This window comes from Glycine max, chromosome 15 (assembly GCF_000004515.6).
Source record: "Glycine max cultivar Williams 82 chromosome 15, Glycine_max_v4.0, whole genome shotgun sequence".
Taxonomy (NCBI): Eukaryota; Viridiplantae; Streptophyta; class Magnoliopsida; order Fabales; family Fabaceae; genus Glycine; species Glycine max.
In genome coordinates, this window is record NC_038251.2 from 44,371,565 (window position 1) to 44,395,056 (window position 23,492).

Here is a 23,492-nt window from a genome sequence, read left to right on the forward strand (position 1 = left end):
TAGTAAAAACTGGAATTCTAAAACCCTAGAATTATTCTCCTCTCCAAAAACTCTCCAAAAAAACTCCATAAATTAAAACCCTGGTGCTGTTATATAGGTCATCAGCCCCAAAACTTACAAATCTATTTTAAGTCCAAGCCCATAAACGAAATAAAATAAAATCTAGACAAGATAAGATAAGATTTGATGAAATAAAATCTGGACGAAATAAAATCTAGATGAAATAAAATCTGGATAAGATAAGATTTGATAAAGTAAAATTGTCTGCTCTCTTCAAGTCCAAAGCCCAATTCCGGATTCAAGCCCAATTGCTTATAATTCTCCTGAAATTAAATTAAAAACACAAAATTAGTCAAGTAGGCCCAAATGATAAAACTGCATAATTAATTTGACAATTAAGGCTAATCAATAATTAAAATGGTGACAAAAAAGGTTAAGAAATAGGAGAAAATAATGATACATCACATATCCATTGAGGTCCATCTATTGTCGTACACCGATCAGAGAGGGTTGTGCGACAGTTTGGGTATGTGTAGACTATTCCACCACACCCTGCTACTCCATGTGTATGCGTAGAAGATATTTATGATAGATAGATTAAGTTTTCTGAATACCTTGTATCGGTGGGTCAAATATGTGTTGCGCCCGGATAGTGTGCAGCGGACTACATGGAATGGTTTTACATGATATTTCATCCCTTCATGACTCTTGCACAACCTGGGGATCCTCCTAAACATCCACCTGTGGTGTGCATGATGACACATTTGTTGAACCATATCTTCCTCAGTAGCTAGTGACAGCAACGACTATGGAAGAAGCACCTACAGATGCATATGCTGATGTAGAGTAGTCGCGACATGTAATGGTAAAATTTATTTTAAGTTGTCACTATTGCTCATTTTATCTGAACATGGATTAACCCTAAATTTTTTTCCTTGTTGTCAATGTCCTAGGAGGCTTGCCAAGCAATAGCTGAAAGGTTGAAAAGGTTGCTTAACCTAAGGATAGTGACCGAAGGAACAAAAGCATACATTATCACCAAAGACTACCTAAGGATTGCAAGAGGTGTGACTGAGCAACGAAATATATATGTTCGATCGAGATGAAGGCGGCGTATGAAAGATGCATGAAGACTTTTACGATCTTTTTAGGTTTTATATGAATTATGTATGCAATATGACTAAACAATGTTTATTATTTAATGTTATTTGATAAGCTTTTTAATTATTATTGTTTATGTTGTATGTGAATTTTAAATTAATTACCAATTTATAACGCAATGTTAAACCTTTAATAACCCTAATTATTGTAATCACCCTAATTAGTCACGTACACTAAACCCTAAGTACTAAATTAACCATAAACCCTAATTGATCAAGTAACAGTAAATCCTAATTTGCGACGCAACTATTTTCCCTAGTTGGAAATGTAACACTAAACCATAATTAGTGTAAGCTAATCCTAAACCCTAATTAGTTAAGCGATCCTAACCCCTATCTAGTAAGGTAACCCAAAACCCACATTAATCAAATAACCATAAACCCTACATAGTCAAGCTAATCCTAAACCCTAATTAGTCACGTAACCCTAGACCCTAGGTAGTCAAGTAACCCTAAAACATAAATAATTATATACCGTTTGAAGCTTAACTAAAATAGACAATTATATGAACATCCAATGAAACACGTGTATATTATCGTATTACATGGCAACCACATAAGTAACTAAATGTTTAAGCTTCACCTAAATCAATAGTCTGTTTTCAACCTTGACAAATTTGTATGCTGTTGCATTCTACTAATATATGGTGTGACTGTTTTGCCTGATGATGACAATGTGTAGACTATAACAAAGCTACTAGTGGTAAGGGACAATAGTCTTTTAGAAAACATATTCAAATTATCAAAACATTTTTTTTTACAAAAATTACACAAACATAATGATCATGCTTTTACCTTAGCCAAATGATTGTCATACACATGACTGATACATATAACATGATGCACAGAACAATCTGTTGGTGGTTGAATTCTAAGAGAAAAAAATGTCATGCTTTGTTAGAGAGAAAGAGAAACAAGGATGACATTATACCTTGATGCAATCACATATCCCAAGTCGATTATATTCATCCACTTATCTATGGTTACCTGCATGAAACAATTATAATAACATTTATTTAAAGCAAATTTAATCCAAAAGAATGTAACCAAAAAGTTATATGCCATGGATAATCCATCAACAAGTAGTGACCGCTTTAATTCCTCAAATGTGTCTATGCTACCAAATAGATTGATATACTGAACAGACCATTTTGCAAGTTCTTTAAGTAAATGGTTGCGCACAAAAGACCAAGAATTTTCACCCATGCCTAATAAGGCAACAATTGCACGATATCCACAATTACCATCAACTTTGACATCAACAATGTTTTCAATGGAATCATGAATGCATGGATGAAATTGATCTAACATCAACATGGTCCTTCTTGGTTTTTCTTGTTCAGATAAAGATGCACTATGTTTGACTGAAGAATTACTATTTTGCACAGAATGTAATGCATCAACATACTTCCAGTAAGAGGGATCACGCTTTGTTGATCTTTGATGTTTGGTCATCATTTTCTTCTAAGTACCTTTTGTTTTCACATTTTCTAGAGGATCACACATAGAGTTTAGATCAGGGTAGGCAATTTCCCGAAGCTTACTCTTTAGAGTAACTTTGCCATAAACATCAAGTTCTTCAAACCGCTTGGATTTGGTTTCCATCTCTTTGGTTATGTTCACTTCGGGCTCAGATAACCCTTGGTCTAAAAAACTTAGCCTCCACCAAAACATATGAATTACGCCTAGAGGTATGCTACCAACAACATATCTAGCTAACTCGCATGCACAAGGAAGATCATGAGTAATTCTCATTACACATACATGACGAGAACTGTCAGTACCAGCATAACTTACATGCTTATACTCAACAACAATATAGTTTAAAGCATACCTTGATATCATGCCAAGTAGTTTCTTGTATAAGGTAACTTTAAAAACATGTCCAACCACATGTGTACTTGTCTCAAAAGATGTCTTAATTTTAGTGTGTTGCAATGTGATCATGTTGTTCATGACTTCCCAAACACTACATAGGTCTCAAAGATTCTTCTGTAGTACTCTATTTAAGGTCCAATGAGCAGACTCAACCCTGCATGTGAAATACACAACCAATTAAACAAACAATTATTTTTATCCATTCAATCGTAAACCCTAACAACAAAAAATTTACAATTTTCATACCTGTTAGTTGTTGTGTTTCCTAAGTGCATCACCTTATTCGTCAGGCTTTAACAAATCTTTCTTTGTGGGAATCAACCATGTTTGGTTGACATAGTCAACAAACATTGGCCATGGTGAGCAAACAATTTCAAACTTCTTAAGACACTCATCAACTGTTGCTCAGAAGGACAATCCACCAAACTCCCCAGGCTTCCATGACATAATCCATGCATTTTTTTTACCAACCAGGGTTTTACACTTTGCCTTCACATTCTTATCAATGTGAAACGACACAACAAATTGTAGCCTCAGGAATACAGTTTTCACTGCATTCATCAATGCTAGATCTCTGTCGGTAACAATAACTCCAGGGAGTGCATCACGTCTGAGGAAAAAACCTGAAACCGTTGTAGAGCCCAAACAACATTATTTAGACGTTCTCCCTCCAAATAGGCAAAAGCAGTAGAGAATGTCATCCTGTTGGTGTCACACCAACAATATCAAGTAACACAACTGTACCTGTTTGTTTTGTAGGTACTATCTATCAAAAATACCAAATTACAAGCATTGGTAATTTGACTGCATCAGGATGACTCCAAAATATGTCACTACAACATCTTCATCCTTCAATCTATGCCAATGAATATATTGATCCGTTCAAGAAGCTTCATTAGTTGTTGATTTCAGTATTACTGCCTCTTATGGAAGAACGATAAGCATTTCTTGCATTGTATATTTGCTTGATTGTTGTATAACTATTGGCATTGTGCTCCTTCAACGTTAGAAGAATATTTTTGGTTTACCATTGACTTTGTCATATCAGCAATAATATCTTCTCATCCTTAGTTAGTCGACCAGCATATGGATGTCCAACTAATGACTTGCCAATTCATGATTGTGACTCCCACAATTAACTTCACCATCCATCCTTCGCCTCCCACCACTAGTTTGCATGCAGCTTAAAGGACACCCACATTTTCTACTGCCAGTAATTGTTCTTACCAAATCTTTCTTCTTGCCTATACTGACCACTCCTTTCACAACCAATTAAAACAAATGAGGTCTTCCTCTAATACCATTATTTGTGTCTGACCTCATAATCACCCACAAATCCAATTTCATAAGCAACAGATCAAGCCCAATGCAGAACATCATCATGGGTAGCAAACACCTACAATGCAATCCATACATTTTAGTCTTCAAAACATTCATTTACTTATTTTAATAACAATAAACCATATTAATACCTGAGAAGTATTGATCACATCAAAATAATCAATATGTTCTTCATTCACACCAGCTTCGCCTTCATTTTGTTCATTTATATTAACTTCTTCAGACATTATACTATCATGCACCCACCAATCTTTGTCCATCTTAACAAAACATTGAAAATTTTTAATGACAAACAAAAAACTCTTAAGCACACCATAATTATACTATCACATAATTTTCACATTTTTTACTACATTTAATAATATAATACATTACATTAAAAGGACAAAAAAACAAATTTATGTTAAAATGACTAAATTAAATTAAAAGTATAAATTCTTTTAAGATTAATATCATTTTCAAACTATACAAACAACAAGTTTCGAATGAGTATTGAAACTATATCTATTTAAAAGTTTTTTAATTAACAATTCTAATTTTATTTAATTAAACAATAAAACAAATTTATAAAAATAAAAAAAATGAAACTTACGGATTTATGGTAGTTACAAATTGTCAATCCGTAAGTTTCTTACATATTACTAATCTCTAAGTTGTATAAAACTTAAAAATTATCAATCAGCAAGTTTTGCACGGAAAAAAACCAGATCAAAGACCTTACCTCCGCCTTCAGTGGCCAAACCAACCACCGCCACTACAACCACCACTTGTCGACGAACCACCGTAAACAATGCACCTCCATCAAAGAGGACAGAACTACAAATGAGCACATCTAACAGAAGACCTCTCACGAGAACGAAAGTGAATGCAAACAAATGAAAATGTCGCAAGAAGAGGAAGTGTGTACCAGTAATTCTGCTAGTGCCCAAAGCAACACCCAATAGGAAGTGGATTTGGGGTTTTTCAGAAACTTAGGGAGAGGAAGTGTCTTCGTTGCAAAGCTGTGGGGTTTTTTTTTCAAGGGCTCAAGCATAATGGCTAGCATTCCTCATAGTAGACTACATGGGTCATTTTAAATTATTTCGTAAAGCATATTTTTAACATAATATTGGTCATACAGATTGTCAATCCGTATGACCTATACGAATTGTTAATTTGTATAAGTTATATGTAAGGATAATGTTGAAATTAAAAACAAATTATATATGTATATATATATATATATATATATATATATATATATATATATGAAATTTGAATGGTGTAGGAAGAAAAACTAGTATAATTGCTTTCTAGCCTTCTTTTGGGCCTTTGGAAGGCCACTTTCAATAATAATAAAAAAAAATATCCTTGTGAATTATTCTTCATATCTTCAGGTAATTGAATAACACCTTAATACCACTATAATCTTTTCTAGATGGTGCAGATTTCGGGCCATTTTCACATGTCAGGGTAATCTTTATGCTCAAAACCTTGATAGTTATATATTTGGTACCCCTCTTAAAAAATATAACTTTAAAATAAGTATTTTTTATATAAACATTTATTTTAAGAAACACATAAAATTTATTTCTTAAAATAAATAAATAAAATTAATTTTCAAAACAAAAACAGTTTAAACAAACACTAAAAAAATAAAAAAGAATTATTTATTTTATTAAAAGAAATACTTATTTAAACAAATGAGTTTAAACAAATTAGTCCTGCATTTTTATACCCAAAAACATGAAGATACATACGTGTATGAGTATCAATTTTCATTTTTTTAAAATATCATGACATATTATGTGCAAGTTGGCAACCTAATAACATGAATTAAGGCATGTTTGGCTAATAGTTTAAAAAAAAATACTTTTGAGTGTTGACCGTATCTTAATTTAAAGTAAACCCGACATCGTGACATGTGTGAATACCTTCAAAAATACATTTTGCAAACAAACTTAAGTTCAACCCGAAACACAAGATCAGTATTATAACTAGCTATTATTCCTAGTCACAACGACTTGCCCTACGCTTGCTACCACTCCGTAGCCTATATAAAATTATAAATACAAAACCCTGACTCATTGTAAAAGAGTGATCATTCTCTTCACTCCTCTTCCAAATATTTCTTCATATTCTCATATACTGACTAGCATTTTGAACCCACTGAAAAGAAAAAAAGTCAAATTGGGAGAAAAATAAAAGAATAAACTCAACAATTTTCTATGAACTCAGATCCAAGGGTAAACTATGGCGACTGAAACAACCCTTAAAATATATCATATGGTCCAACTATATTTGTATGGAAAAAACAAAGCCCTTCAACAATTACAATGGACAATATTATTAGTAATATTCATACTTCTTGTCACCAATTTCGTTTCTAGACTGACTCAATGAAGCACTAACATCAGTGATACAAAGAGTACAACAAAACAACAAGAAAACTTGTCAAGAGTTATGATGACCAAGTATTGCTAGTGATGGATCCATGAAAATTAATTTGCCATACTATTTACCGCGCCCATCAATCTCTAGGGCGAGCAAGCCAGAGTGAACTGAGAGCACGCAGACGCGAAAAGTAGTCATGTATAGCAAGGAGTGCACGAGCTGATTGGCGAGTTGTCAGTATACGGTGCATTTGTTGAAGAGTTTGTTGGCGAAGATTGTCAGCCTTGTAATCATAAACACCACAGAAATGGAGTCATGAATTAGATATTTTAATAGGGCTATTTATTGTAAATAATATATAAATATTTGCTAACAAGAGCAAGCATGTTCTTGGTTTTTTTTTTAGGGGGAATGGAAAAACAAGAGTAACTTCAGTCAAACCAAAATGAGTTGTTCAAGATGTTAATTATCAGTTGTAAATAATATTAGGAAATCAAGGCTGGACTAAAAGATTCTTCTTCACTTATTCACCAATGTAGCAAACTATTTGTATACAAGTGCAACAAAGAAAAAAGTACCTGTTGAATGAACCCTTCAAGTGTCCCTAGCTTACCCATGGCCATGGCCATTTGACCCATGTAATTTGCCACATTCCCTGATGAACCAGATGAGGCAGGTGCTCCGGTGGACAATGTCTCTGCAAGGGACTGTTGCAATGCTTCCATGCCCTGAGATAATGCATCTTCTGCTTGTTGGGAGGATTGCTGCAAGTTGGTAATACCCATCAGCTGCTGCTCTGTGAGAGGCTCCAATTGACTAACCAGCAGCTGCAATGCAACCAAATTCACAGGACTAAAGTCAAAGTCAAGGAAATTATAAAATGACTCCACATATCCGAAATAAAACCTCAGTAGCCACAATTATGAAAAATGTGTATTTTAGAAGTTCAAGACAAACATATGAATCATGAATAAGCATTATCATGGAAAAGATTAGATCTCACACTCAGGGCTTTAGATAGAGCACAATTTAATTGTTCTTTTGGCACTTCGCTACCACCACCCAAGCAGATTCTTATTCTTGTATCGATATTGATATATCTTTGAAATAAGTCAGAGATAGAGGGGTCAATAGATTGCAAAGCTCTATTTAATTAGCCAAGTATTAGCAGGATGCCGGAATACTCATTTTCTAAAAGCATGCAGGATGCAAGTGTGAGGGGAGGGGGGGTGAAATTGTAGTTATTGTTATATATATAAAAAGAAACAGAGATATATGAATAACTGCAACAAATTATAACTAAATTGGTTGAAAACCTGACAGAATTGCTGAGAGCAATAGTTTATAGATGAAGAGAACAAGCAGAGCACTGACAATGCAAGTTTACACTAGCTATGCATGCTCATTGAACTTGAGAAACAAAAAGGAATGCAGATTCTGGAATTAAAAAAAAAAAAAGCTACGCTTATTGCATTTTCTACTATGTAACCCTTATCATTTGTGTGTGGGTCACAAGTAAAATTAAATCTATCCTTGTTGAAGCAAAAATCAAAACACACTGACTACCAACGGCATCAACAGAAGCATTCCCACATATTGCCAGTAAGTCATTCAAAACAAGCCCTATGTAATACTATATCATCATTCATTTAGATTCTTGAGCAACCACTAACCACCGATACAGGGCAGCGAGCACTAAAAAGTACAAATATAGATGCCACAAATTAACCTAGCATGTGAATATAATTACTTTTTTGCAACATTCTTCATCTAGCTTCTAATAATTCCCAAAATCCTATAAGAGATTTTATTTTACTCTTTATATTGCCAGGAAATATTGAGCCCATTTGTTTAAGCTTTTTTCATCAAATAATCACTTTTAAAAAAAATCACTTTTTTTTGTTTTTTATGTGTTTGTTACAGCTTTTCAAAATAATCAGAAGCTGAAAAGAATCAGAAATCTAATTATTTAAGCTATTTGAAACAACTTCTCATAAAATCAATTACTTTTTTTTAAGTGATTTTTTTTATTGTAAACGAACATGAATCAACTTCTACTTTTTCTAAATCTCTAAAAAATAATCACTAAATTATTTTATACCAAAATCAGTTTTTCTTAAAAAAATTTAAACAAAATGGCCCAATTACTGCTCTAGAAAACCCATTTTCTAAACCATGAAACCAGAATGAAAAGGATCAGCAAAACCTGACCTTGAGGAGTTCAGATGACCGAAAACCACCAAGCCACAAAAAACACCTCTCAGCAGGTGTTTTCCACATACCAGACAACAAATGGAAAACATCAGCCTTAGCTGCAACACCTTTCAGCCTAAAAATCTCATCATAATGTGCCAATATACCATCAACGATCATGCGAAGTTCAGTGTCACTTGCATGAGAGTTTACAGCAGCTTTCAGCTCATTAATTTGTCGATTCTGCTCTTCCAGCCACCTTGCATATTCTGCATCAAATTGCATTGCCCCTGTAAAACAACTTAATGATGGTTATGGTGTGAATAACCTAACACAACAGTGTAGAACTTTAATGTTTACTGAAATAACACAAGAGACACGGATTATATTATGTTTTAGAGACATTTTTATATTCAAACTATAGAAATGAGTAACATATTTTAGACGTAAGATACCATTTCCACTCAATGTATGTGCTTGATCACCCGAGCTTGATATGAAAATCCCCTACAGAGGTAAAAACGAGATATTGGTTTAAAATTGAACATGATTGCCGAGGAAATGTGTCATACAACAAGCAAAGCAGACAATTGAACACAAATTAATTGCAAGGATTAACTAAACCTCACATGCTGCCTAGCTCGCTGAAGCTCTTGCTCTAGTTGGGTCAGCTTCAAACGACTACTTTCCAACTGTTGGACATACGCCTATGTAGAGAAGCCACAGACGTACAAACAGAATGAGCTTAAGCAAGTGATGATCTTATGTCTTGCATTTGAATAGAAAGTGGGACATAAACATAATTATTTCTTATAACTACCATAAAGGGGCCACAGAAGTTAAAAAAGCATAGAGGAAATCATTGAATCCAACTATATAGCAATTATCATGACAGAAAACACAAGTAGAACAACTTTCTAGAAACACAACACTGAACAAGAAAGTAATTCATCAATTTGCAATTCTTTTGCTATGAAGCACCAAGTGATAACCCTCACCTTGAAATTAACTGCGGGCCAATCTATGTATTTATCTGAAGAAAATTGAAGAATCACTTTCTCTCAAACAGAAAGTTACAAATCATAGAGGAGGATAAGCTGGCATTGGTTTTCTCTACAGAATTTCTTTCTCTTCAATATTCCCCCACATTTTCAGCTTATTGATATTAATATTATAATAAATATTTTGTAACTACTAACTCTAAAATTATTTCACTATATTATATTAATTTTATATTATAATTTATAAAATGAATAGCAATGATATTTTATAATAATAATGCCTAAAGCTTTCGGTGCTTTTTTTGCAAAAAATGAAAATTTTGATAATGCATAAACCTCAGTCATTTTCTATCATAGTTGTCCTCTTCCTTCCATGTCTGATCTAATGTGTCCAAAAATACCCCATAATAATAATATTTTTTATTCTATATTATTTTGGTAAGTAGTATTTTTTAATTATTATTTTGGAAAAAAAGGCAGGTAAACAAGATAGTATACTCATTTATGTGAATAAATATTAACTGAAAAACATAAGTAATTATGATTCATACTTTCTTTCGCAAGCGGCTTTTTCTGGCAGCTTCACGGTTCTGAGCAAGCCTGCGGAGAGTCTACAATAATATTTTTAAAAAATTATCATGATGTAACAAATACCATTTTGAATTCTAGATATTATCCATGTAATGAAATTTATAATATATTCAACCTTCTGATCTGATTTGTCTTTCGATCTGTCACTAGAGTCGGAAACAGCAGCAAGGGCTTCATTTCTATCATACTGCAAATACAGCACACATCAAAAGTTAGATTGTCAAGAATATCTACTAACGAAGTTGCTGCGCTGATTTAAGGAACAGACTCAAAAAGACTTCTGCTCAAACATTTTATTTTTACACTATTTGGATTAAATTCAATCACGCACTTGGAAAATAGATCACAAGTTCAACCTCAACAGGTTGCCAAATGTGCAACTGAAGGTTGGGGACTTGAGATAGCATCAATTGTACAAGGGAGAAAAGAATAAAAGGTAAAGAAACATCACCGGCTGATTCTTGTCATCAGTGTCACCATCTGTAGAAATATCAGTCCTAGGACTGGCATCAGCCATGGCAGACTCCTCCTGGTTATCTGTATTACCAACTAATATTGTGCCAGGATTTGATGATTGAACCTTCTGTAATCGTAACCTATGCGGCTCTATTTGATTCGTCAATGGGCTTTTTTCAAGTGAAGTTGGCAACTATATTAAAGAGAAAATAAAGAAAACTAGAAAATATGACATACTGTAACCAGCTAAAACTTCGCCTTATTCACCAAAGCAGGGAGTTCATTGGATGAAAAGAACTAGAAAAACTCACCTGACCAAGACTACTAATGTGAACAGAACCTGGAGAAATTGTTTGGCTGTTTACTTTTAGTGAATTGTAAACTGGGTCTGAATCAATGATTAGGAAAAATCATTAGCAAACAAAAGGCTAAAAAATATAAAACCAAGTTTGTAGCAAAAACAAATAATCAAGTTATAAAAATCCATTTCTAGGTGTTTGGCTAACAGTAACATATGTGCCTGTATGTGCCTTTGAGTGAGATTATTCCCCTTTTAGTCAATGTTACCTTTGCCAAGTAAGCTATGTTTGATAGATACATAACTTTTGTTGTAGACCTTCTTGGCATAAATCCAAATTGATTCCCTGCAATTTTAGTCTATTCTCTTAAATTTATGATCAACCATTTTTCGCCATAATTCATAACGAGGCTCATATGTCATAAGTTTTATCCCTTTGTAGTTTACACAATTTTGAATGTATCCCCGGTTTTATATATAGGACTCAAAGTGGTCCTCCTCCACTCATCTGACAGTTTTTTAGATCTAAAAATCTTATTAAATAGCTCAGTGAGCCACATTATATAACCTATTCCCCAACAAATTTCCAAAATTCATTAGAAATACCATCAGGGCCAACATTATTCATCCTCGTAAGAGCTTCTTTTATCTCTCCAACTGAAATTCAGCAATAGAAAACCAAATTTTGTTCTTTGATTTCTAATCCTTCCACTGTTCCACACTATAGCTCAATCCTTGCTTATTATTGAAAGCTTATAAAATAGTTCTCCATCTCTCTTTAACATCTTGATCTATAACCAAAACTTTTCCTTCTTCATCCTTAATACATGTTCCTTGGTTCAAATCTCTTGATTTCCTTTCCATATATTTGGCAAGCTTACACATCTTTTGTTCTACATTCATTTTTACAAGATCTAAAAAAAAACTCCTAAAAAGCTTTGGATCAGGCCTCACTTACCGCTTTCCTTATCTCATTTCTAGCCTTTTGATGCGTTGCTCATTTTCAACCTGGGTAAGACCTTGAAACACTCCCTTTTGTTTCTTATTCTTTCTCAAACCCTTTTATTCCACCACCAAGTTTCCTTATCTCTTTAGTCCAAAACCTTTTAATTCACTCAAGATGGCTTTAGAACCCTTCCTGACATTCTTAGGTGTATCATCACAAATGAGGTTAGCACTACCTTGTGATTTTCAATAACCTTCCTCCAATAATTTATACTTAAAAGTCAAATTTTCATCACCCTTAAACTGTCACTACTTGATTCTTGGATTTATAAGTTGTCAGGTTTTTTGTTTATGGCTCTTAAAATGATTTTCAAGATCAAGAGCCTATGTTGTGTAATAAAACTCTCTCTTGAAGTTACCTTGCAATCCTTACAATGCTACAAATCAGAGCACCTTACCCAAAAAAGGAATTTACAACCTCGAGATAATCAAAGAGCAACCATTGCATAATTCCATTTTTATTATAAATGATAATTAAACATCTACACAAACAAAAAAAAGAGAACAAGGTCTTACAGAGATGATTTCATGCATCATAACATGAGATAATACAACAAACAGATAATTATTGAAAACTTTGTTATGATGGATTGCAGAAATCTTACTTCCACTGAGGTCAACAGCATCCCCTATTCGATATGACTGATCAAATGCTCCAAAGTCAGAAACATGAAAAGAATCAATTGTGCTCTCCTCTGTATAGCTGAAAACCATACGTTGTCAGAATTAAGCTAAAACAAGTCAGTCTTTATTTTCATTTTAGAGAAAAATCACATAAAAACAGAAGTCATCTATAGGAAGTAGAGCACAAAATCAGGTTCCCAAATTACCAAATCCATGACTTTTCTTTGAATCTTTCTAAAATGCATATTCTATTCTCACTAAAACATAACCCAGATTTTCATTAAAAGGAGAAACTTGAGAGCAGTTTTACAGAAAATGGAAAGGGAAGCAAAAGTGAGCTATGAGATTTTTGGCATACAGTATACTTTGTAAAAACATATTCAAAGAATTACGAAAGTCATTTTCTTAAATCACGATGATATAACTTATTTAAGAATATCCAAGTCAATATATTGATTTTAACACAATAAAAAAATCAAAGAAATCCATTATTTGCAATCACCCATATTGTGTTCTTTAACAATGCCACACAAGTGACACAACATAGAACGCAAAAACAAAAAACCATTGGACACACTTCTATTCTATATCATAACACATATCCTCAATCAAATCTGAAGTCTAAACTACTTTTAGATTTCTTGAATTGGTAGACAGATATACCTAAAATCTTTCTATTTTTTTACCTTAAAAGGATACTAACAATGTTTCCCTTTACCCTTGACCTACACATCAAAAGACAAAACAAATCACCTACCTCTCAGCCTGGAAGATTATGATTGGTCATTATTTGGCTCAAAACCAACAAATTCCTATAGCACAGAAAACTATTGTGACAATTTTACAACTAGCACAAATTCATTTACAAAGAAAAGCTGCATACTTTCTAGCAGCAAGGGTCTTGGACTCTTGGTAACATTCTCGACCCTGGTCAGCAAGGATCCCAGACTCTTGGTAACGTCCTCGACCCTGGTCAGCCAGAGCTTGGCAGGATGATCCTTCAGATAATGTGTGTTCCTTTAGCATTGAATCATGACTCTGCTGTATCACATTCTGATTTTTGCGAGAAGTCTCAACATTGCCACATGAGTTTCCAAGGCATCAATGCATTATGAAGCCATGCAAGTTTGCATACAACAAAAATCTCTCTCAACCTCAAATAACTCTCAACAAAACCACCAATCGATAGGTACTAGCACCTATCTGTTGAAAAAGGGAGAATTATATTAATTGTGAAAATAGAGAAAGCACAGAACCGCAAGAGCAATGCTAGCTCCCAGCCCAGGATCACACCTCTGGCCCAATGAAATTCCTCATATATTTTCTAATTACAATATGGCTGAATTTTAGCCTTCTGCCAATGAGTATAAACTTACAAGGGCTTACTGGGCCCATCATGGACTGTATATATGCCTATGGTACTAAAAAAAATTACCACAGTTCAGGCCCACCAACTGAAGTTGGACACTTTTACATCAAATCTTGAGCAACTGCTGCATCTGAGTGCAGTTGCTATGTGGTTTCCTGAAATTATCCCTAGGCATATCACCTAGGATCTTGAACTGAAACCCACCTTCACAATGGATTGGGGACTCAAGAAGAGAGGTATTAATCTCCAATTACAAGGGTATAAATCCATTTTGAGCACCACTAGTTTATATAGATTTATTCCAAAAAACTGATAACCATAACATAGCCCTTTAGTATTTATTCCTTATTCAAAAATCAAAACAAAAGAAACCCAAGCAACCACAAATATCACAATGTTATAAATATTCTAAGTATCATCCAACATCATTAAAGGTCTAATAAAAACATCTCAATGCGAAACAGCAAGAAACTTCTCATGTACCACTGGTGTGAGCAAACATCAAAAGAACACCTACAACTAATAAGTTAAACAACCATTGGCAATGAAAATTCAGCAAAAAGAAAAGAAAATGACTTAAGAAATGAATAAAATTTCTCCACATGCAAATCCTAAACCAAGAACAATTGCAAAGAGGAAATTTACCATGAATTGGAAATGGGTAACTCAGAATTGGAGCTCGGCATTCCTCTTTCAGCTCCCTTGTCATCTTCAACACCAACAACCCTCCTGGTAGTTCTACTCCCCATACATCATTCTCACCACCACCACATCATCAATTCCCCTGCACCTCAACAAAACATGAAAACCTAAAAACCCTAACCCAAAAATTCAAGAACAAAATAGCTTCTTCAGTAAAGCTAAAACCAAACTACTGAGAAATTCTGGGAACTAGTACAAAGCAAAACAAAATCAGAAACAAACATAAAGCAAACCAATCCTAACACCCCCTCCCCCTAAACACAAAGTAAATTCCAATCACAAGAACACAGTGAATACCACAGAGAAAGAAAAACAAAATCACATACTGTAGCATAACCAAGAAAAACAGTTGGAGTAACTCGTGTGAGCAAAAAATCAGCAACGTGTGTAAAAAAAAAAAAGTGAAAACTTTAACACATCCGTGTGTACCCACAAGCCCAACTCACGGAAAATGAGAACACACCCCACCAAACGAAGTGGTTCAAAGTCAAAGCAACACACTTTGAGAAGAAAAAGACAAATTTGACACCAGCCCAGATGCCCCTAATGCCCCCAAATGAAAAAAAATATAAAAATTAAATTAAAAAAACACCAAATCCAAGCTGAGCAAGATGAAATTTTCAAAAATCACCTAGTCCCAGTTGCACAAAAATCCACCATGAGCATAACATAACGGCCTTTACTCATGCAACATGAAGCCGGAGTAAAAGATGAAGCAAATCCACCTTGGAATTCTGATGATGATACGCTATGATGGTGGTATTGTTCAACTTTGTATGTAGTTATTGGATTATTGGATTGGATTAAACTTTAAAGTAAGGAAACCGAGGGAACAGAGAGAAAGAGAGATGAGAGAGAGGAACACGGATGATTCCAATCTCTAAATGTCTTGTTCTGCTCAAATCTTCCACTTTCCAAGGACTAATGATTTTTTAATTACATTTTTATGGTAATGTTTTAGTGCTTTAACGTGTACTACTATTTTATTGGCACCAAAAAAACGTGTATTATTTTAGTTGTATTAATTAATATTTTTATTTGACATTTAATTTATATTTTTACTGCTTAAATTACTTTTGATTTTTATCAAATAATTTTTTATTTGTCTTTTTTAAAAAAAATATTCCCTATAATAAAATAAAAATATTTTAATCTATATTGTCAATAAATAATCGTATTTATCTGATAATATTAATAGCTCAACATCTTGTTAGTTAACCTGATAGAAAAGTTATAGAAAAATTACATGTAAATAATTTTAGTTTCTTAATTTTTATTTTTCTTCTTACTGAATAAGTTCCGCAAAAGTTAGGAAAACTTCTTCAAAATAGCTTTTATTAAAGTTCATTAGTTTTTATTTTTCTTCTTACTAAATAGGGTACTTATTATTATAAGTACTTACTCTAAAAATTGTTTGATAAAGCTACAGATAAGTTGGGTGAGACATAACCTCAATATTTTAGAAAATTAACTTTCTAATTACGGAAAAATCTATTAAAAATCAGATAATATTATCATAAATGAAAAAAATCATTCTCTAAATGCTTGTTGTAATTACAGAAATTGTTTGGTCGAGTGTATTGCAAAAAAAAAGAAGTAGAGGAAATGAAGAAGATGGAGTAATTTTCCATAATTTGGATGAGTGGAAATAGAGGAAAGAATTAAATTTGTGAAGTTCAGTACAAAATTATTCCCCCATAAGACATGGAAAAAAGAAATGATTTCTCATTTTTTGTACTTTTAAATATTTAAAATCAAATTATTTTTAATAACATATAAAGTGAAAAATAAGTTATATTAAGAAAAAAATAATATAATAAGAAGTTCTCATTTTTAAGTTAAATTTATTTTTTAATTAATATAAAAAATTATAATATCTACTTATTCATTTCCACTTAATTTTTGTATTTATTGAAATAAATAAAATTTTCTATTTTTTCTTTTTTATTTCATTCTAATCAAATAACGCATCATTTTTATTTTACTTTTCTTTTATTTCCCATTTATTTTATTTGTTTCTTTCTATTTTATTCCTTATACAAATAAAGTATAGAGAATCAAATGAATTTAGTTACTTTTTACGATGCAGCTTTAACATGTTTATTGTATTTTGTATTTTTATCTGTGGTTTGATTAAATTATTTAATTATTTGGTGTTATTTATTTGAAAGTAATTTTACTGTGTCAGAGAATCAAGATGGGAGATTTCCTGACATAACAACAAGACGCAGCCCTTTTCTTTCTCTTACACCCAGCTTATTTTCGGATTTTACTTCCTGCACCTCCCATTATTTGAAAAAAATATGTAAATGGACAAATATGCCCTCACCCCCACTAACTTAACCTAACTTCTTTCTTTTCTTCTGCACTGCAAGCACCTCTTGTTCCCCCATTTCTCACTGCCTTGCACCCCGCACCTTCGTTGCCTTCCTGGTTCCCCCTTTTCTTGTGGTTGTTCCTGAGTTATTATTTGAGATCACCTTCCACATTTTTTCAAGTAAATTATAACTTTCATCCCTTTCCCTTTATTATTATTATTTTCTATAATTTATCTTGATAGCTTGATCCAATTTGTGTTTTATTGTATCCAAATCAAGCTATCCATAATCGTGCCACGAATGTTCATTCTTCATTTTTTTAAAAAAGAAATATTTTTTGTAATTGTTCTGGATAGCTTGATCTAGATTTGGATTTGATAGTTTTCAAATCAAACTATCTCTAATTGGATAATGGAATCTAGAAATGTAATCTAGATTGCATTATTTGTAATATTTTACGAATCATGTAATCCAGAAATCTATTATGAATTGACTTATTCGTAATTTACTGTAAAATTATGGATCGGTCAATCTAGAACAGATTTCCAAATTGACAATCATTACTATGGATGAACCTATCCATAATTTTATTTAGCAAAATGTAATGCAAATTGGTATTGAGGAAATTGTTATTTTAAAAATTATTTAGCAACCCAACAACTATGAACATTTTTATTCCCAAATATTATAAATTGTTGCACTATTTTAATTTTACTTTTAAGTGTAGTTACATCTTTTAAAACAAATGACATCCAACTGCATAGAGTATTTATTCTTACAGTAGTTATTATAGAAAAGGATCTATCTTACCATGTATGATACTTTAAGATTAGATGAGTAAGTTCTAATTCAATTCTTAAAAAAATCAAGGTTGAAGTGAGTTTAGAAAAAACATGAATGAACTAAAAAAAAACAAGAGGAAAAAAAACATGAATCTTGCACATGCAATCATATAGTTCTATGGCTTTCTTCCTTGTTACTTTCATCACCTATGCCATCTATTATTTTGTTAGCAATTCATTGATTGATTACAATTAGTTACACAATCTAAGCAATCCATCTACTGAAAACTCTCTCACCTTATTCCCCTTGCTATAGAAAATTATATTTGTTATGATAGGTTAATTAATATGTAGGGTATTGTAATTGTTAGGATAGGTTAATTATGTAGACTTTGACTTTTATTACAAATGTTAGAATGTGTTAGACTATGTTCACAATATCTAGGATATACTTAAAATATGTTGACTCGAATTTTGATTATTGTACGTTGATGTTATCTTTTATATAAATATGACACGTACAAGAGGTGGTGGCCACACCAACCCTACTGTATTTGTATGTAGGCATGAAAGACGTGCGGTTGCAGATAAAGAGCAAGAGATTTATGAAGCTCTCAAACATGTTGCAGCTAATGATGTTGTATTTGGTGGTGGACCTGAGAACATATCAATCCTTACAGAATATGCTAATCATGTGACTTGTAAACTGTGGGATGGCTTGGTATACCAATAACAACAATCTAATATTTAATTTTTCATTAATTGATTCATATTTCATAATGGAATACTGAAATATAAATTTTGTAGGACTGTGAAGAGTTAAAGTAAGTAGCACATGGAGGGAAGTTGAGGTATTCCCCCAATAAGGAGAGCATATAAGTGGTGTAGGATTTAAGGCTACTTCGGTTGACTGAATGTAGTTACGAAATCACTGACAATGAAATTTTATCTGCTTTTGATGAGAGGTGGGATTGTGAGACTAACAACTTTCATTTGCGATAGGAGAGATAACAATCACACTTAATGATATGTCATCATTGCTGCACATTCATATTGTTGGTGGTTTTTATAGTTACCCGTACACATCTAAGGAGGTGGTCATTGCATTGTTGATGGGGTTTTGGGAGTGGACCAAGAGAATGCATCTTTGGAGACTAAACAATGTAAAGGGGGTCATGTTTGTCTATCTTGGTTGTGAGGCATTTATGCAAATAGGTGTAGTGACGAGTAGACCGGATTGCTAGAGCTTACTTGTTGTACTTAGTGGCATGTTCAATTTTTGTTGACAAAAGAGTTGGACACAGGCCAATGTGTTATTCTTACACTATTTTTGTCAATGGTTATGTAACTGCACTTAGTGCATGGGGTGCAGCTACACTTACGTATTTGTATAAGTAAGTGGGTGATGCAGGTTTTGCAACTATAAAGCAACTCAATGGTTATGCAACTTTATTAGAGGTAATTATTGCTACCATGGTAACCTTAAATATAAGAAATACTTGGTAGTCAGTGTCATTACTTTTGTTATTGTTGAAACAGACATGGATCTACGAGCATTTTCCTACTATTGGGTAGAAGGAGCTGAATGGAAAACATACAAAGGGATTATCACAAGCTAGTTGTTGGATAGTTGACAAAATATTATTATTGTTAGTTGACTACTATTTAGCACTGGACAAGTTAATTGCAAACCGAGTGCATTGGATGCCATATAAGGAGCACTGAGATGTTCATCCATTTGAGATGCTATCACTATTTCCTGAATATATTAGGTTAGGGTCAGACATGCATCTACATTTTTCAGAGAGAGTCTTGCGACAATTTGGCTATACGCAAACTATTACTCGACACCCATGTGTGTTTACCGCGGTACAAATATCCACACAAGATATTGACAAGAAGTGGTTGAATTTTGCATACCACTTGGTCAGGTTGGACAAGACGATTAGTGGGCCCTCAAGTTGTGCTGCATGTTACATGGAGTGGTATTTTAGCATATCACATATGTTTGTACTCTCTATTAATAAAGGTCACATTCCTATTGTCCAACCAATGATACAAGACATGAGACATGTGTCAGAGTCAAGTACCCAACATAATTTAGTTTATGTAAGTAACTATGTTATAAACATGTATTCAACATTTTTATGGAATTGTTATATTGATACATTAATTGTTTATGCTTTTTATTAATAGGACATCTATCGTAGGACTACTGAACCCTTGTAGGAGATTATCGACTTAAGGATGGTAGAGTGTTCTAGAAACGCAAATTTTGGAATACTCTTTTATAATTTTGTGCTAAGCAATGCAGAAAAAAATATTAAACTATTTGTTCCCTATAGATTTTGATTCTTATACTTATCCTATTTTTATGTTTTGGTCCTTATACTTTACAATCTTAATGTGTTAATAATCTTGTTAAGTCATAAGACAAATTAGAACCTTTAATAATCTATATCTATTTATATTTTTTTTAAAAGTAGAATAGTCTACATGTGTTTCCCACCTAAACCTACACCAAAAAAAAAAAATCAGTCATTAAATATAAGATATGCAATCAGATCACATTTTTATAATTGCAATCTATACTAATAATAAAAGAAATATTCTCATTTAATATATACATTTCACTAGATCATTTTATCCTTTATCAGTTTAAATTTTTTTACTACTTTTCTCCTAATAACCATCAATTACTCTCATGTTGTTAGTTACTTTTTTTAACTTCTAATTTTTTTAGTTAAAATAGGTAAAGAGACACAAAGTGCCTCTCTCCACTAGTTATAATAATGATAAAAATTAACAATTATTATAAATTATAATAATGATATTGATTACCAATTATAATAATAGTGCATTTTGTCTTACCTTCCTTATTCTCCCTCTATTCGGAACGTTACCTTCAAGCGATTATTGTTGGATGTGTAAAGTGTTATTGTTGTTTTCATTTCAGTTTTCAAATATCCATTTTTTTCTTTGACATTCAGTGTTTTATATTTTTAGGGTAAAATAACTATGCCTACTCATTTTTCACATGACATTTTTTGCTGAAATTCCACACATGGTAAAGCTCACATATCTTACTTTAAATGTGTTTGAAATGTTTCTTTTTTTTTTTGCGCCAAACATGGAATTAACACACCCCAAGGAAGAGAAATTTATTAAAATCCACGAGGGAAACAATACCAAATACATCGACCATAACATAGCGATAAACAAAATATGGAACCCAATCAAAGATTATAGTCACCCCTTCAATGGAAAAGCCAAACTTTGCCAGATCATCAGCTGGTTGGTTTGCTTCTCGAAAAATATGACACCAATTAAATATTCCACATCTAAGAGTGCAGTCTTGAATCATATCCACTAGCGTATAAGATAAGTGAGTGTTAGGACACCCTTGTGAAATGAGATTAATGGACATTTTTGAACGAATTCAATAAAAATATCTTTGAACCCCTAGACTATGCAATTTGAATTCCAAGCAAAATTGCTCCACAATTCAGCCTGGGTAATTGTGCAAAACTCCCAAGTTATAAGGGAGCAAAAATAACCCTCCCAAGTTGATCTCTCATCAGACCTCCACATAAAGCATAGCCATTACTATCAACAGCTCCATCATGATTTAGTTTCACTTTATCAATAGGAGGACTAATCCATAAAAGGTTGGACAACTTAGGTGGCCCTATATTCTTTTCCATGCTTCCTCCTACCTTCATAAAACTAGTTGCCACTTGATGTGAAGAACAGGGTATGGAGGCAACAATTTGGTCCATTGTTGTGCTTCTACTATCAAAAATTAAATCATTACGACATTTTCATAAAGCATGGATAGTAATATCAAACACCAAAGCCCAACGGCCACTGTTATGATATGAGACTTTAAGGTTTTCCAACATCCATCTACGAATATCATGTAGAAAAAAGGTACTATCAATGTCATTTCTTGCTAACATGTTCCATTTTTGACAAGCAAAACCAATATCTATACAAATATGAATGACAATTTTTGTAATGTCCTTCGTTACAATAATAACACGTAATGAAAAAATATACTTTAAAAAGTCTATAAAATAAAAATTTAGTAATTTCAATAGTACGAAATACTTGCAAATATTATAAATAAACGAGTTCTTACATAAATAAAATTTTTATTCTTAAGTATGGGCATTTACAAAGTTTAACTAATAATGAACTAAGTCTTCAATTTTCCTCCATCTCAAAATCTTATTCCTTGAACTCTGAAAACAATATTTTCAATGAGATAATAATCCTAGTGAATAAAACAAGTTCAAAAAGAGTTCGCAAATAATGTTGTTCTTAGTCGGCACGGTAACCAGAAAAATCCAGCCATAGTATCCACAAAATTAAATTAAAAAAATAGATGAATACTTATAAAACAATCCCAAATTATTCACACAATGAAAGAATACTTTAGTAACACTTCACTGTATTTAATTCTTGAATAAACAAATATCACAAACACAACTTAGTGATTCCTAGAATCACTAGACTCAACTCATTAGTTCCCAGAACCGATTTGTATATCATATTCTTCAAAGGGTCTATGAGCACATATTCATGCAATGACGTCTCACTACCTTCCTCATCATAGATAAAAGTATCCAAAAAACCGATGTGTATATCATATTCTTCAAAGGGTCTATGAGCACATATTCATGCAATGACGTCTCACTACCTTCCTCATCATAGATAAAAGTATCCAAAATCTTTTTTCCATCCCAGATGGAGGTATCAATTATCTTATTCTCACCCCAAAGGTATCTCATGAATATTCAATTCTCCTAATAAAATATACACGGTCACTACTTCCTAGAAAATGATTACCAATTCACACATAATTACAAAACATCATTCCACATAACTACCAAATAACTACTACAATTGTAACGCACTAATACCTCACAAAGTCACACCCAAATTATAGGGCATATAAGTCAATTAATAATTAACTATGAAATCAAACTACACACACATCAAAATATATTTTAGTTGATATATATGATAGCTAAACACAAAACTCAAGCAAGATGATTTATGAATTTTCAAATAATTTCCAAGATTCAATATGCATCAAGGTTTGTACATTGCAAGACTCCTTTTTGTAAAATTAAATTAAACATCTCACATTGTAGAAACTACATGTTTGTATGACTGTATCAAACACTTAAGTAATTTCATGCAAGAATACCGAGAAACCTAAATTTTTAAATCATCACAAGGGCTAATTTATGAAAGGATCAATATATCAAATTATCAATTTATGATCGGTAAACTCAAGAAAATGTGTTTCCAAAAGTCTATACCATGAAAGTTTATAAAAAAAAAAATGTTTTACTCACCTCTTGAATCACATAGTAATTGACACGTTCTTCAC

At 32.6% G+C, this 23,492-nt stretch overlaps 1 protein-coding gene across 7 annotated transcripts; it reads right to left on the reverse strand.

The window, feature by feature from the left end:
- Nucleotides 1-6,681: 6,681 nt before the first annotated feature.
- Nucleotides 6,682-15,925, reverse strand: BZIP98 (bZIP transcription factor). Of its 7 annotated transcripts, none has more exons than XM_041009670.1 (13): nucleotides 15,623-15,918; nucleotides 14,935-15,073; nucleotides 13,804-13,918; nucleotides 12,902-12,999; nucleotides 11,305-11,381; nucleotides 10,989-11,186; nucleotides 10,653-10,724; nucleotides 10,498-10,557; nucleotides 9,575-9,652; nucleotides 9,401-9,452; nucleotides 8,964-9,235; nucleotides 7,331-7,579; nucleotides 6,682-7,035 (listed from the first exon to the last, which is right to left on the reverse strand). In XM_041009670.1, the coding sequence occupies exons 2-13, from the start codon at nucleotides 14,996-14,998 to the stop codon at nucleotides 6,889-6,891; spliced, it is 1,482 nt and encodes a 493-aa protein (XP_040865604.1). In that variant the 5' UTR covers nucleotides 14,999-15,073; nucleotides 15,623-15,918; the 3' UTR covers nucleotides 6,682-6,888. The 7 variants fall into 7 exon arrangements, with proteins under 7 accessions (XP_040865604.1, XP_040865607.1, XP_040865605.1 ...); XM_041009673.1 differs by having other exon boundaries at nucleotides 13,804-13,973; XM_041009671.1 differs by lacking the exon at nucleotides 15,623-15,918 and adding an exon at nucleotides 15,318-15,471.
- Nucleotides 15,926-23,492: the final 7,567 nt, after the last annotated feature.